This window comes from Mustela lutreola, chromosome 11, assembly GCF_030435805.1.
Source record: "Mustela lutreola isolate mMusLut2 chromosome 11, mMusLut2.pri, whole genome shotgun sequence".
NCBI classification, from domain to species: domain Eukaryota; kingdom Metazoa; phylum Chordata; class Mammalia; order Carnivora; family Mustelidae; genus Mustela; species Mustela lutreola.
The window spans coordinates 7692773-7707416 of NC_081300.1; the positions used below are offsets into that span (position 1 = coordinate 7692773).

The 14644-nt window shown below is 46.6% G+C and overlaps 1 protein-coding gene across 4 annotated transcripts in view; it reads left to right on the top strand.

The window, feature by feature from the left end:
* CD226 (CD226 molecule) overlaps positions 1 to 14644 on the top strand; it is an 83346-nt gene that overhangs the window by 24836 nt on the left and 43866 nt on the right. For 3 of the 4 annotated variants that reach the window (XM_059139321.1, XM_059139319.1, XM_059139323.1), the window contains one exon: positions 3094 to 3199. The exons of the other annotated variant lie outside the window; for it this stretch is intronic. In XM_059139321.1, the coding sequence (XP_058995304.1) occupies positions 3094 to 3199 (106 nt within the window). The remainder of the gene's footprint in view (positions 1 to 3093; positions 3200 to 14644) is intronic. 4 annotated transcript variants of the gene reach the window in all.

Below are 14644 nucleotides of genomic sequence, written 5' to 3' on the forward strand. Positions count from 1 at the left end.
TTCACATAATGGAAATGCTCTTTGCATTTGGAGCATACAAAACAAAACAAAACCCAAAAAACAAAAAAACAACAACTTTGGTCACAGCCTTAGGGGAAGGGCAGCAGGTGGGAAGCTTAGATTTTTGGACTTCATTTGGTGATTAGTAATGTTTTCAAATAGTGGAAGTCCCGTGTTGGTCATGATTGCAGCCATGATTTGAAGCCATTACTCTAGCGACTGCATATGGGATGGTTTAGAGGCAGGAAAGAAGCAAAATTGGAGACTAAGAAACAGGCAAGAGTAAGAGAAAGGGAGCATGCAGTCTTGACACCAAGCAGGCGTGCCGCCAGTGGTGTAGGATCAACCAATGAAATCTTCACAAAGACTCTGCTCCTTCCTAAGTTACAAACACATCCCCCCCGCACCCCCCAACCCCCAGTCCCGGGACCTCAAATTTCTTCTTCCCATTTCCTTTCTCTTTCATTCAACAAATATTTATTGAATATCCACGGTGTGTTGGGGTCTGCATGGGATTGGGGGTACAGTGAGGAAATGTTCCAGTCTCTGATTTCAAGCTCAAGCCTCCTTTGGAATGCCCCCCGATGCTTCCTCGAGTGCAGGTGTATAGAGCGGGGGTGGGTGGTGACAGGATGCCGGTGGCGGCGATGTGTTGGAGAAGTGGCAGCAGAGAGGGGAAACAGGACCATGCAGCGAGCTTCCGAGAACAAAAGATGCTTGAGCTTACTCAGAGGGGAAGATCAGAAACTTCCTGTTTGAAGACTGTTGTGCTGCTGGCAGGATGGCATCGGTGCTTGAGGGAAATCGTGCTAATGGCTGAAGCAGAAGCGAGGCCGGCAAGCTAGGGAGCCGCAGGAGGCTTCGTAAGGCAGGAGTGAAAATGAGCCGAAGTGGGTAGTGGAGCCAGGTGGCGAATTAGGAGGGGTTGATACCCGAGACCGAGAATTTGATCTGCGGCCAGCAGGAGCTCCAGATTGTTGCTTGGAAGGGGCGGGGGCAGTTTTGAGAAGCTGACTTGGAATTCCATTTGCCTGAGAAGACCACATTGGTACTGAGGTTGCATTTTCTTTGCAGTGGGATGGGGTTGGGGGCTCCAGTTCCAGCTGCATCTCTGTGTCCCTGCGGACACCATTTTCAGGTGAGGTGCTTTGACTTTATTCTTTAGGCAATGGGGAGCCCTTAGGAATTTTGATTGGGTGAATGGTTTGCAATTTAGGAAGAGCACTGTGAGGAGGCTGTTACGGGGTGAGTCGTGTCCCCCTAAATTCATATGTTGAAGTCGAGACCCCAGTGCCTCAGAATGCGACTATATTTGGAAATAGGGTCTTCAAAGAGGTCAGTGAGATAAAATGAAGTCATTGGAGTCATTTGGAAGACGAGGAAATTAGGATACAGACACACAGAGGCAAGAACATGTGACAATACAGGGTGAAGAGGGCCACATACAGGCCAAGGAGAGGGGCCCCACAGAATCAAGCATGCTGCCGTCCTGGTCTTGGACTTCCAGATTGAAGTCCCCCAGTCTGTGGTCTGTGGTCATGACAGCCTGAGCAAAGTGATGCCGAGGCTGTAGACATGGGCCAGATAAGACAGGAAGTGGAATTAAACCAAGGCGGGGTACCTGGGGGTGAAGCGGGGGGGGGGGGGGCGTGTCCTTCCTCGTGTAGCTGCCATTGTTGTTTCTTCCCCACCAGAGATTCCGAATTTACATTAACAAACGACTACAGTTGCCAGAACTTTGGCTCAGAAATTGCTGGAGTGTCGTTCCCCTTGCCTACTCGGTTCATTAGGATCTTGTCCATTGGCCACTTCTAGTTGTTGCTGTCATTCTACCCTAACCTGTCCTTTTCAGCATACCCTTCTCATCTCCTCCAGATTTGGTGCCCATAGTTGTTTTATCATCGGCCTTGGATTCTCTTAATGTCAAAGTGGCTCTATTTCTACAATCCCTTTTTTTCTCCTGCTGCCTATTGTCTGTCTCATTCCTTTATGTCCTTATGTGTTGGGCTCGTTTGGCCGGCATGAGGCTCATCGCTCTTCACAGAGCATTTCTGGGAGTTCTCGGAGACTAGAATGAAGGGCCTTCATTCCCAGAGGAGTCGATGCTGGTGTTAGAGTAGATAGTTAGTTCTGATAGGGTATGTGGAGGTCAGCAACGAGGGAGTTACAGCCGGCTACTGGAAGGGGCAAAGATCTCTCCCAGCTACTGGAAGGGGCAAAGATCTCTCCCAGCTACTGGAAGGGGCAAAGATCTCTCCCAGCTACTGGAAGGGGCAAAGATCTCTCCCAGCTACTGGAAGGGGCAAAGATCTCTCCCAGCTACTGGAAGGGGCAAAGATCTCTCCCAGCTACTGGAAGGGGCAAAGATCTCTCCCAGCTACTGGAAGGGGCAAAGATCTCTCCCAGCTACTGGAAGGGGCAAAGATCTCTCCCAGCTACTGGAAGGGGCAAAGATCTCTCCCAGCTACTGGAAGGGGCAAAGATCTCTCCCAGCTACTGGAAGGGGCAAAGATCTCTCCCAGCTACTGGAAGGGCAAAGATCTCTCCCAGCTACTGGAAGGGGCAAAGATCTCTCCCAGCTGCCTTCCCCCAGAGGCTGGACCAAACTAGACAGGCCCAAAATGGTGGGCATCCTGATAGGAACCCCTGAGCAAATTAAGCAAGAAAAAAAAGCAAAAAATCCTGCTTCTCACCCCAAGTTGTGACTATTTTGCCCCCTAGTTAACAACTGTCCGTAAAAGATAACCCTAACCCAGCTCCCAGGGCACACAGCTCACTCTCTCTCCTGAGCTCACTCACTCTCATATCTCAAGAGCATACTTTCTGCTTTAATAAACTTTCCCACTTGTGTTCCTCATCTGCTGTGCTGCGTGTCTGTCCTTGAATTCCTTTTCATGACAAGACCAAGAACATTTGGTGATTCCCTCAAGTCTGGCCCAGGGTCTCCCCAGTTTACTGGGCAACACTGTGTTACTTTAAATGTAGACTTTCTGGAACACCCATGCTGTAGGAATTAGGACTGTAGATCCACATGAGAACTGACTCGGCGCATGCAGCTCTACTCAAGGATTTTCCTTTTTCTTTGTTTCCCAGAGATGCAGGCCAGGTCAGGGTTACTTCCAGTTCATTTGTACCATGAAGGTATACCCCTCACGCACTTCAGCTGCAGGAGGGTCTTCTCTTCAGTTCCGCACCTCAGGTAGACCTTGTGCTTTGACATCCATTTAAATGCATCGTGGGAGGCTCAAAAATCAGAGTTCAAGTTTGCTTAGATTGGCAAAGTGTGCCTAGGGCAAAAGGGGCTTGCTTCCTTGTTCTTGTTTCTCACCTATATTCTTCCTGTTGATCCTACATTGTCAGATACTTGATGACTTTAATATTTTTAAAATAGTTTACCCTACATATTTAGTTGTTTTTAATAGGAATTTTAGTGCTAATAATGGAGTCTCATATTTTACTAGAAATGAAAGTATCCATCTTTCTAAAACACAAGTGTAGTCCTTCCCATCACCAAACCTGTTCTGCTCCCAGGCTCTCATTCGAATCAATAATTCCAGTTCTCAAAAATGTACGAGTCATCCTTTAAACCTTATTTTCTCTCATTCTTCTCATCTAAGTAACTAGACTTTCAAAATAAATGTCTCATCTATATGTATCAGCCTAGATTATAAAGTACCATTATCTCTCACCGCCATGTATTTTTTTTTTTTTTTTAAAGATTCATCATCTAGATGCTTTCACCTGAAAGTCTGATCTGAGTAACATAGCCCATCACCTTCCAAGAAATATAATATCTGATGCCCCAGTTTTTGGACTCTGGTCTGGCCCTGGTAGGACTATGTTTCCAGTTGTCTGGGACTCTGGGTGTAGATAAGGGATGCCTGAGCTCCTTCCTTCTTGATTACGTCCAGATGAGGCGTGCAGTCTTCTCAGACTGAAGGTTTCTGAGAATTAGCTCAGACAATGGGTTATAGAGCAGGAGTGTTGAGAAATGATAGGGTCTCATTATAGACTGGGTGTTGGGGATCAAGTAGAAGGAGAATTCAAGAATGGTACCAGGAATGACGTAGGGTCCTGGGTGGATAGTGATTTCATCCACTGAAAGGGGGAGTGTGAGGCGAGAAAAGGGTCTGCAGGGGTGGAGGGGTTTGGTTCCAGACACCCAAGGAAGCATGAAGGCAGGAGGGTTTTGAGTCAGCGCTCAAGAGAGCAACTGGGTCAGAGATGTACATGCGGCGAAGGCATGGTGTGCACGGGTGAGCACGAGTGGGCCCAGTGAGCTTTGGCTAACGGCCTTTTACATACATGGCGAGTGATTATTGAATGTTTGTTCTTTGGCAGCTCTGGGCAAGGTTCGAGAGGCTTTGCATGGAGTCTTTCATTTAATCCTCACAATACCTCTATCAAGTACATAGTGATATTAAGACAGAATTAGAAAAATGAATTAAAACAGAGAGCGTAAGAAAACAAAACGCTTAGCACAGAAGGGTGACCGTTAGAACACCGGGACGTGTACAGACGCAGATGACAGGGGCATTTTTAGACCCAGAGATGCCTCCCTATCCACATCAGAGCGTGCAGGTTAGCGGCCCCCGAGCCCCATCCCATGTGATCGGTCTTCTTGAAAATACTCATAAAACGTCTGGAGGGCTGTCTATACAACCTGAGTTTTCTGCTCGGCAGCATTTTCTAGGCTGAGTAGCAGCTGCCTTTTTCTGACTCATGCATTCCTAAGTTTCTCTCAGTCCCCGCCTTTCCCTATCAGACCCTCTGGCTTCAGGAATTTCTGTTACCTTCCCAGACGCTGCAGATTTGCACCCATCATCTACTCAGTTACTCCTTAGTCCTATTAAAAATGCTTCTCGGAGTCTTCTAAGATTGGTTCTTGCATACATTCCAACTGGTCCTTTTGTGTATTCTTCTTTCAGCCAAATTGGGTTACTTTGCAATTCCTGAAGCATCAGCCATATTCCTGGATTTGTTGTCTTTGTTTGTGCCTTTTCTTCCTTAAATACTCTTCCACTCCATATACTACTTATCCTTCAAGGGACAGTTAAAGAAACTTTGCCCCATTCTTAAAATGGGAAACAATGTCTCCTCTCCACTCCCCCAGATGTTGTTTGTGGCTACCTTTTAATTAATATGTTGTTGTTCTTGTATTCTGCCTGTGGTTACCATGTCAATTTCTTCACTGACCACCCCCCCCCCCCCCCAACGCCACCCCAGATCCTTCAGTTGAAGGCAGGTCATATCCCATTACCCTCTCCTTGATCCCAACAGTATTGGACACTAAATGCTCTGCATTTAGGAGACTTGGCTCCATAAAACAGCAAAAGAATAGGGGTGAAGGGAGGGAAGTGGAACTTTCCCTGCACACCATCAGCATTACCTAATCAGCACTTGCAAAGCTGCTAATTCCAGATACAGTTAAGTGGAACAGAGCGACCTCTTCTGAAGTAGCTTCCAGGAAGTATAAAGCACTTTCCTGAGTGGTAACAGATGTATAGCCCATCGCATGTAAAACATAGCTTGAAGTAGTTTTCAGTGGAGATTTATTTCTCTAGATAGCTTAATTACTTGTACTTTATTAAAAAAAAACAAACAAAAAACAAAACAAACAAACAAAAAAAAAAACAAGGCTTTCCCCGCCTAAGTATACTCCTCCATGTGGTATTCATTGAATTGTGTCTATCATGTTTCCTCACAATTCATAGCTCACTGAAATACCCTGGTAACTGCTCCCACTAGTTTGTTACATCCTCACCCAGAATGGTGTGTCATTTGCAAGGTTTTGCTGTGGATATCTATTAGCACATTATTTGTGAATATATTAAGTTTAGTACATCTATGTTCATGGAGGCATTATTCTCAATAGCCCAAAGATGGAAGCAACCATCCTTCCATTCATGGAGGGATGAATGGATTACAAAATGCACACAGTGGGATATTATCCAGCCCTAAAAAAGGGAGGACACTTTTAACCCATTACAACGTCCTTGAACCTTGAGGATATTACTCTGAGTGAAATAAGCCAGTCACACGAGTACAAATACTGCACGGCTCCTTTTATGTGAGGTGCCAAGAGTCATCAAATTCATAGAAACAGGAAGCAGAATGACAGTTGTCGGGTAGTGAGGGCTCAGGGAGTGGAGAGTTGCTCAAGGGGTACAGAATCTCAGCTTTGCAAGATGAGTTTTGGAGTTTGGTTGCACAATGATATGTGCAGACTTAAGTGTTACCAATGGGCACACTTAAAAATGGCTAAGATGGTACATTTTATGTTATGTGTATTTTGCCAAAATTAAAAAAAATTCATTTGTGTAAATATATGTAAAATAGTTTAGTTACAGGATTGATTCCCAGGAGATTTCACTGTTCACAGTTTTCTGTTTAGAGAAATTCCTATCGATTTGTCTTCATGGCAGTGAAGTACAAAGATGGGTATGTTGAGAGAGAATTTTGAGTTCTGGTTCTGTCCGTCTAACTAGTCTTGTGCTGTTTGGAAAGTCCCTTCATCTTCTTGAGCTCCAGTTTACTCATATATGGAGCGGCAATAGTAATATGTGCTTTATGGGCAGGCTCGAGAATGAAGGAGATAATGTATGCAGGCAAGGGCCGGTGTGGGTACTTAGCACGGAGCAAGTACTCAAGGCATGGTGATTCCACTGAGTCCCCTTTTCACCTTCCTTAAGGAATTGGATATTCTCATTCTGTGACCCTTCGAGAATATTTCCGCAGACACGTATTAGCAGTTCCCACTTCCCCGGTACTCTATTAGGATCTGACGAGGGAGATGATAGAGCTCCTGCCCACAGAAGGGGAGAAAAGTAGATATTGTATCACTGTATGACAGATGCTCTGACGGGGAGAACTGCCCCAAGGGGGGCTATTAGAGCCCATAGGATGACCATCGTCATTCTTCATTGTTCAGCTTGGGGAGGAGGGAGGGACGTCTGATAACTAAAGGCGGAACAGGAACAGGGTAAGTTTGTCCTCTGCAACAGGAACAGCATGTGTGAAGGTCCAGAGTGAAGAGAATGCACGGGGTACTTGGAATGGGAGCCCATTATCCTGAAATGTAAGAGGCAACAGGTCCAAGTGGAGAGGCAAGCAGGGGCCAAACACTCAGTGGTTTTCTGCCAGGGACTGAGAAGGTACTGCCGACTCGGTAGGAGAGAGAGACAGACTGACTGGATGAAGGGGGTGGTTTGAATGGGAGCAGGACTGGAGAGAAGGAGGCTGGGCTGGAGGCTATTTTGCTAATACAGGCGGGAGTGAACTGTCAGGGCACGAGAACAGGACAGGGCACCGGGGAGAGGTAGTACAAGTTCCAGAGATACTGAGAAGGTAGAATGGACAAGATCCAGCAACTGGCTGGCGGAGTAGGGAAGGGAAGGGAAATTAAGACTGATAACGTGTTTCTGAAGAGTGGAGAGAATGGGAAAGAGCCACTTGGGAGAAGGGAATATGGCTTTGGGGCACCTGCAAAGAGGAAATTAAAAGCATTGAACATCTAAATAAGTTCTGTCCATGTGCTGTCTTTTGCCACAAGATGTACGTACCCAGGGAAGTCCAGGAGGTGAGTTAGGAGTTCCTTTTCTTTGCAGAGATCATGCTGTAGTGCCCATCGCAGTCCGCACCTGCTTAGGCACCCGCTGCTGTCTCGGCACATGCTCTCAGTGCTCTAGACAGCACCGAGTCTCAGGGGCTTTCATTGCCTCCCATAACTAGGGTAGCCTGTGGGACGGTGCATTCGCGCCGGTGCTTGTCCTGGAGCGTGGCAGCCGACTGCGAATGCCAGGTGCACATTTGGTCAAAGAAGTTGGCTTGTCGTGTCTGCAGAGGAGCTTCAACGCAGGCTCCTTTCCCTGGGGGGGTCATCTTGTCCGCTTCCGGGTTAAGTCCTCATCATTTCTTTAAAGTCACGTGGTGCGTATCTGTGCCAGTCGACAAAGTGGGGAATTGCCTCACAGTTGCATAAAGGTAGAGCCACACAATTCCTTCAGTGTCCTTGTCATTTTCTTTTTATTCTCTGCGACACTGTTGTTGTACGTGCTATTTTCAAATGCTGGAAGTTCTTCTCACTCACTTTCTCTCTTTGATGTAGTTAAAAACTTTTCAGTATTTATTTTGGAGTCTTTTGCAAGATGTTTTTCAGATACCCCTTTGGCCTAGTTACTGATTCGTACCTCTGGGCTTCCTCCTCTCCCCGGCTGAATGGTCTGTTGTTTTCTGGCGATACCTTCATCCTACTGTGGCCCTTCGCCTTTGCCAGGGTAGCCATGAGGGGTTTTATTTCAAGCACCTGGCCCTTTAGATCTCTAGCATATATTTTCCCTGGACTTTCAAAAAGGTGTTTCTCAGAAGTCTTAGGGTTTCTTCTGGGATTTTTCCCTTTTCAACTGAATCTTTCATTTTTTTAACCAGAATATTTGCATTTTATGATCGTTTCCATTTGTAATTATGCAAAATTTCCAAAGACTTCTTTTTTTTTTTTTTTTGACTTTGCCTTTCTAGTTAGAATTGCCCGTAGCCATTTTGATCAAGAAGGGCGCCTCAAAGTGCATAACATATGTGTCTGTGCCGTTCCGCAGTGCAGTGATTTCAAGGTATTTTTATTTCTCGCGGATTCAAGAACAAGTTGTATGTGCAATCCCAGCGTAGTGGGTCCACAGGTTTCTCAGAGGGGAAATTCGAGATTGAGTACAGACAGAGCTAAGGGGCCCACCAGTTTAATTTTTCAGTCTGCTCCATTTGGGGTAATGTTCCCCTCTTAGCTTTCTAGTACTTGCTAGAAGGGCTACAGAACAACCCGAGAAGCTAGCGTCCGCCTTGTAGAAATTTGAAGTGTCTCTAGCAGCTGTGTATTTAGACATGATTCCCGCGGATGCCGTCCTTTATAAAATGGTAGCATGTCTATCCTCTAGAAACATTGTTTTTTTAGTCTGAAGGCACAGTCCTCCATTGATTTTTATTGATTAATCTCTTTCCACCCTGAATCAGATGTGTCACTTATATCAAGCTTGTCACTTGCTTGCAAGTTTTCCATCAATCTACTTAATGTTTCAGGCCTCCAGGATTTGTGAGGGTGCAGTTACAGATTTCAACTGGTCAGTCCCCAGATGAGGAGTGTGACAGAGACTTCATCAGCAAACAGCACATGTTGAGAAAGGCCAGAGCTGATAGGGCAAAGCGGGCATAGAGGAGACGCACCTTTCACAGCGGCTGTTGAGAGGTTTGAGGCCCCCGGCGTTGGGTGGAGTTCTGGTCGGCCGAGAGTGCAGCCCTCCCGGATTCACCCACCCTGCTCCCTGCAGCCTCCCTTACTGCGGCCGGCGGACCCTCCTCTCCAGCACTTCACTGCATTTTGCTCTCTCGTTACCGTATTTCCTATTAAGGGCCGTGGAGTCTAATGCTCGCTCTCACCACTTTACACCTGTGTGGGGATGGACTGGCTGGGCTGAGAGGGCTCCGTTCCCAGGCACGTGTCTTCAGCACTGCATGGCCTCCAGCACTGCAGACCCCTCCTGGGTCTGTTCCTGGCTTTATGGGGTTAGTGGAGAGAGGAATCTCGGACTCTGTTGAAGTCCGGCATTTCTTTCTTTCTTTTTTTTTTTTAAAGATTTTATTTATTTATTTGACAGACAGAGATCACAAGTAGGCAGAGAGGCAGGCAGAGAAAGAGGAGGAAGCAGGCTCCCTGCCGAACAGAGAGCCCGATGCGGGGCTGGATCCCAGGACCCTGAGATCATGACCTGAGCCAAAGACAGAGGCTTTAACCCCCTGAGCCACCCAGGTGCCCCAAGTCCTGCATTTCTAAGTCAGATCTTGGGCACCTCAACACGAATTGTTCCTTTTACCCTAGTCTGGCTTTAGTAAGGCCCTTCTCGAGACTGAAATTATTTCTCAGCCCTTATTATAGTTGTATCCTGTGTTAAAAATGAAAATGTATCCTTCTTACTTAGAATAGACTAAACATCTTGCAATAGATTTGCTATCGCTCCAGTGCTCTTATAAAAATCTGTGAACATTTATTTTTCCAGCTTTGTATATGTCTTAGTGCTCCAAATAGTAAGTAATAACTTGTCATTCATTAGGGGGACTTTCTTATGTTTGATATAATTGGTAATAATGGGTAATAAAAACTGAGGATTCTCAGTACTCCCTTAAGTGTAGTTATGCAAAGACAGAAATGGGATCTTGTTTTTAATTTGCGCGCACACACACACACACACACCACCACCACCACCAAACCATATTAAAGCAAAAAACCTGGAGAAAAGGGGTCTTTAGGGCGATAAGCGTATAATCAGGAGTATCATGGAAGCAAATTATGCCAAATAGTACTGGACAAAGTCTGGAGTGTGTAAGCCACACAGTGCTTGTGTCTTCAACTTTGACTAACAGTCACTTAATTGACTAATGAGTAGACAAGTCCTTTAAGGTCATATTCAAAATGTAAGGGACAGTGGGGAGGCTTCCTGAGGCTTCCCATCAACCACACATGCTGCTTAATGTGCACGGGCGGCTCAGCCAGCAGGAGGGATCGCTGGCTTATTAAGGAAATTGGGTTGGGAAGGTGAAAGCCTTGGTAGCCTTCCTATATGAGATGATAAGAAGCAACTCCTGCCCCGGGGACGCTCACAACCTAATGGCACACACCAAGGGGTCAATGTCCAGAGTGGACAACGACAGGCGAAAACTGTATCTTTGTGAGCAAGTTGGAGAAGGCTTCACGGAAGATCACCTTCATGGAGGTCTTCAGGGTGAATGAGAGTTTTAGGGAGTCCAGCAGACAGGGCAGCCTGCACAGAGATGCAGAGGAGTGGACATGAGTGGTGAACACACGGGGCCTTGAGTGGCCTGGTGAGCATGGGCATTACGGGTCACGGATGGACATGAGGGCGGGGTTGATGAGGGCAGAGAGAGAGCTCACAACAGCTTGTGTTTGCATGAGGCGCTATGGAGCGAGAGGTGTTGAAACTGAGGGTCAGATCGGATTTCCAACTAGGAAAGAGTACTCTCCCAGAGGAGAGATGGGTGTAAATTCTCATGGTCTCAGCATGAAAAACAAATGCATCTTAACACAGCGGAGACAGATTGTATGTAGATGAAGAAAGCACAAGGGAACGTGGCTGACTTACACTGTACATGTGAGATCACGTTTTTATTTATAGGGTTCTAGAATGAGTAGTCTGGAGTTGCCAATATAGCAACAGGGATGGGCTCCCTGATGTACAGCTACTCTTCTGGTGCATAGTGGGCCTTTGGTTCTTCGGTTCAGACACTGAGTCAAATTTCTGGGTTCAAGTACTGACTCCACCTCCACTAACCCTGACTTTGTTACCCTGTCTAGAATGAGCATAGTAACGGCGCCTGCATTGGAGGGTAGTTTTGACATTCACATCCCCTGGGAAGTACTTGTCACAGCTCATGTCAAACTATAAGCACCTGGTATGTATTACATATTATTATTAATTGGCCAAAATAACCAAAGTTATCTTCTTTTGAAGACGTATGAGTAACACTATATTCAGAGAAAAATAAAGAAGAATATACCAAAGTTGTTTTCTCTTGAGGAATGATGAGTAGTACTAGACCTATAGAAAGAAATACAGAGGGACTATCTTTCGGGAAAATAAAAAGGAGAACAGTAAAGATTTCTCAGATATGAAAATGAATAAAAGGAAACATTAGTGGGCCGAGAAGCGATGCCGTGTGGTAAACTGCCCACAGCATTCTTTTGTCTTGTATCTGAATGGGCAGTTGACGGGAACAGGAGGTATGTTTTCTGAGGAAAACTCCTGAGTTTCAAAGCACATGAAGTGGAGGACCATAAATTTGAAGAACAGAGAGAGACAAGGAGGTCACCTTTGGTCGCACCCAGCGGAGGCGAGAAACAGGTTCGTCTGCAGAGGCTTTCCGAAGGGAAGCAACACAGTTAGGATGCCCCCTTCCACCGTTCCCAGTTCCCCTATGGGCTTGGGTCTATGTGAAAGTCTATGAAGAAAAGTAGGCAAAGGTGAGGGAGGTTGTGCTCCTTAACGGAAACAAACTGTCCCTTTTTTCGAGAGATCTTAATTTTTTAAATCCTCGTGCAGTGGCTGGTGCTACGCAGCCGACTCCTTGTCCTCTCACTAGTACGTACAATTCAGTCATGATAAACAATTCTTTTTGTTAGACTTAATAATCCTGCCCTGAATGGTTCGGTAAAATAAGAGGAAAATATGCTTTGCGGCGGGCCGTTTATTTCACACAGAGATAATACGCTTTGTCTCTTCAGCCTTTATTCTCAAAACTTGGATAAGCTTCTTGCCTTCCCTTCTTTCAAACAGTAGCGTCATTAGCTTTCTCTTGCTACCAGACACGATTTGAGGGTTTCATCTACCTTCCAGGTGATCCCTTAAATATTGTGGTAAAAATGGAATGTTTTGTCTTATGTGATAGAATTCCCTGGCTCAAGGCTTCTCTCCCAATATTTTAGATATTCTTTGTAGCCGTCTAAAAGGTTGATTTTCTTTGTCCCCTTTGTTGGGAAAAAGCCCCCCAACAGCTTTTCTGGAATGTTCGAACTGCTCAGGTTGCTCCAGCCCTCTTCCTCACATTGAGTGTCATGGAGGCAGAGAGGCCGCAGCCAGTTTTCAGTCGTCCTTGAGAAATGAAGCAGCAAATTAGCCGAGATAATACCCAATGCTCACCCGAATCAGTGGCTGAAGCCTCTACAGCCAAGACGCTTACTGTCTTAACCTTTTTCTGTGTTTGGCATTTCTCACCCTTTTGCTCTTTTCTCCAGTTTTGCATCCTCCAGCAGCTACATGATTTCTCAAATGCTCCGTTTTTCAGTTTCTAGCCTTTGGGGAGATTCCCCATCCCCGCCCCTCCCCCCCCCCCCATTGCTTCCACGGCCGTGGCCGTGACCACGCAGAGCTCAGCAGCCCGTGACGTCCCACTGTCCTGCTCAAACATTCAACCGACGAAGCGGAGTCCAAGTCCAAGCGAATGCGCCCACCTCCTGGGCCTTCCACCTTCCACGGGATTTCCGCAGAGTTCCCTGCACCCAGCAGGGCTTGCAGATGGCCGCTTTGCTCCAGGTCCGCAGGAGACCTTGCTCCTCTGCGGGGACGGGGCTCCGGTGGTGCCTCCGGGCTCCGAGCTCACAGCACAGCGCGGGGTGTAGTTCTCGGCCCCTCTCTGGGCGCCGGGCCAGCTCCTAAGCTCTGTGAGGACAGGGACACGCTGTCAGACGTGCTGCTGTATCCCTGACTTCATCGCAGCCCCTCGCGCAGAGGAGGCTCGGATGAACTATTTTATGCCAATCAGTGACTGAAGCCAGTGACTTTTTGTAAGTTCCCGCAGGGCGGGGACAGGTCTCGCTCATTCTGTCCCGTGAATACTGCTTCACACGTCGTTTCGCTACAGACTCATAAGGGCTGATTTGCTGGATTCACTCACCTCAGTGTTAAAAACTGTCTCGGAAAGTTGTTTCAGCGTATTGTTAAGTCGAAAAGAAACATGTAGTTTGAGAAAGAGACGGGTACCACCATAGTAAGAAAAAAGAAGCACCATTGTGGTGTGACTGAGCAGGTAGAATGGAAAATATTTACTGTGATTATTTTGGAGATTGGCATCACGAGTGATCTTTATCTTCTTCTTTTGGCTTATGTGAATTTTCTAATTTTTCCACACCAGAAAAAACAAAGCAAAACAGAACAACCTGCAAATAGTCGGTAATGCATGGGACTGTCCTGGGGTGCCCTTCCCTCCCCGTGTGGTGTTGGGTCTGGGGCAGTGTAGACTCTGTCCGATACTTCTGGAACAGTCAGGTTTTGCAAGGGTTCAACGTGCTATTAAAGCTTGAATGCCCAGGGACTCTTGGCGATTGTCCTACTCTTTTTCTTTTCTTTTTTTCCAAGAGAATCCAGACTTTCTCCTTGCTACCTCAAAGTACAGTTACCCATGGATTAATTATTAGAGTGGAGCTCCAGTCTATGATCTTTTTCAATACTATTTTCCCCAACAAGTGGTATGAGGAATTAAAACCATGTTTGTACACAAACCCCAGGGCATCCCTGATGTTCTGGATGACCAGATGAGAGCGACCACTCGGGAAAGGGAACCCAAGCTACCAAGGTGAGGAAACATGTTCATCCTCTGTTTTACTTTTAAAAACTAACAACCGTATGACAGGTGTATCTTAGGAGTCTCGCTATGAACAAAGAGGAAAATTTGGTTAAAATATGGGCATAAGCTGAGGGGGTGGTCTGAGTTAGTCTGAGGAGGAGAAGTTATCTGGAAAATCTTAGCGGAGGAATCCATACCTGACTCCCCAGACCAGGGTGGCGGCGGGGGATGGGGAAGGAGGGTGATGCTGAGCGAGGGAGCCACCCAGTCTGGCCTCGGGGAGGGGGGGGCAAGTCTGGGTGTGTGTTGAGAGGAAGCTCAGGGTCACGGGGAGCAGTGCACCGACGCTGAACTGTGGTAAAACTGGGGCTTACGATATGTGCTAAGAAGTCTGAATTTTATCATAGAGGATTCGGGGGTACATTCAAGAATTTTGTTAGGGACTTACGGAGCCAGATCTGTGTTTTGCAAAGACTGCTCCGGCTTTATGACAGGGACGGAGGGAAGTGCGGTGGGCACGAGC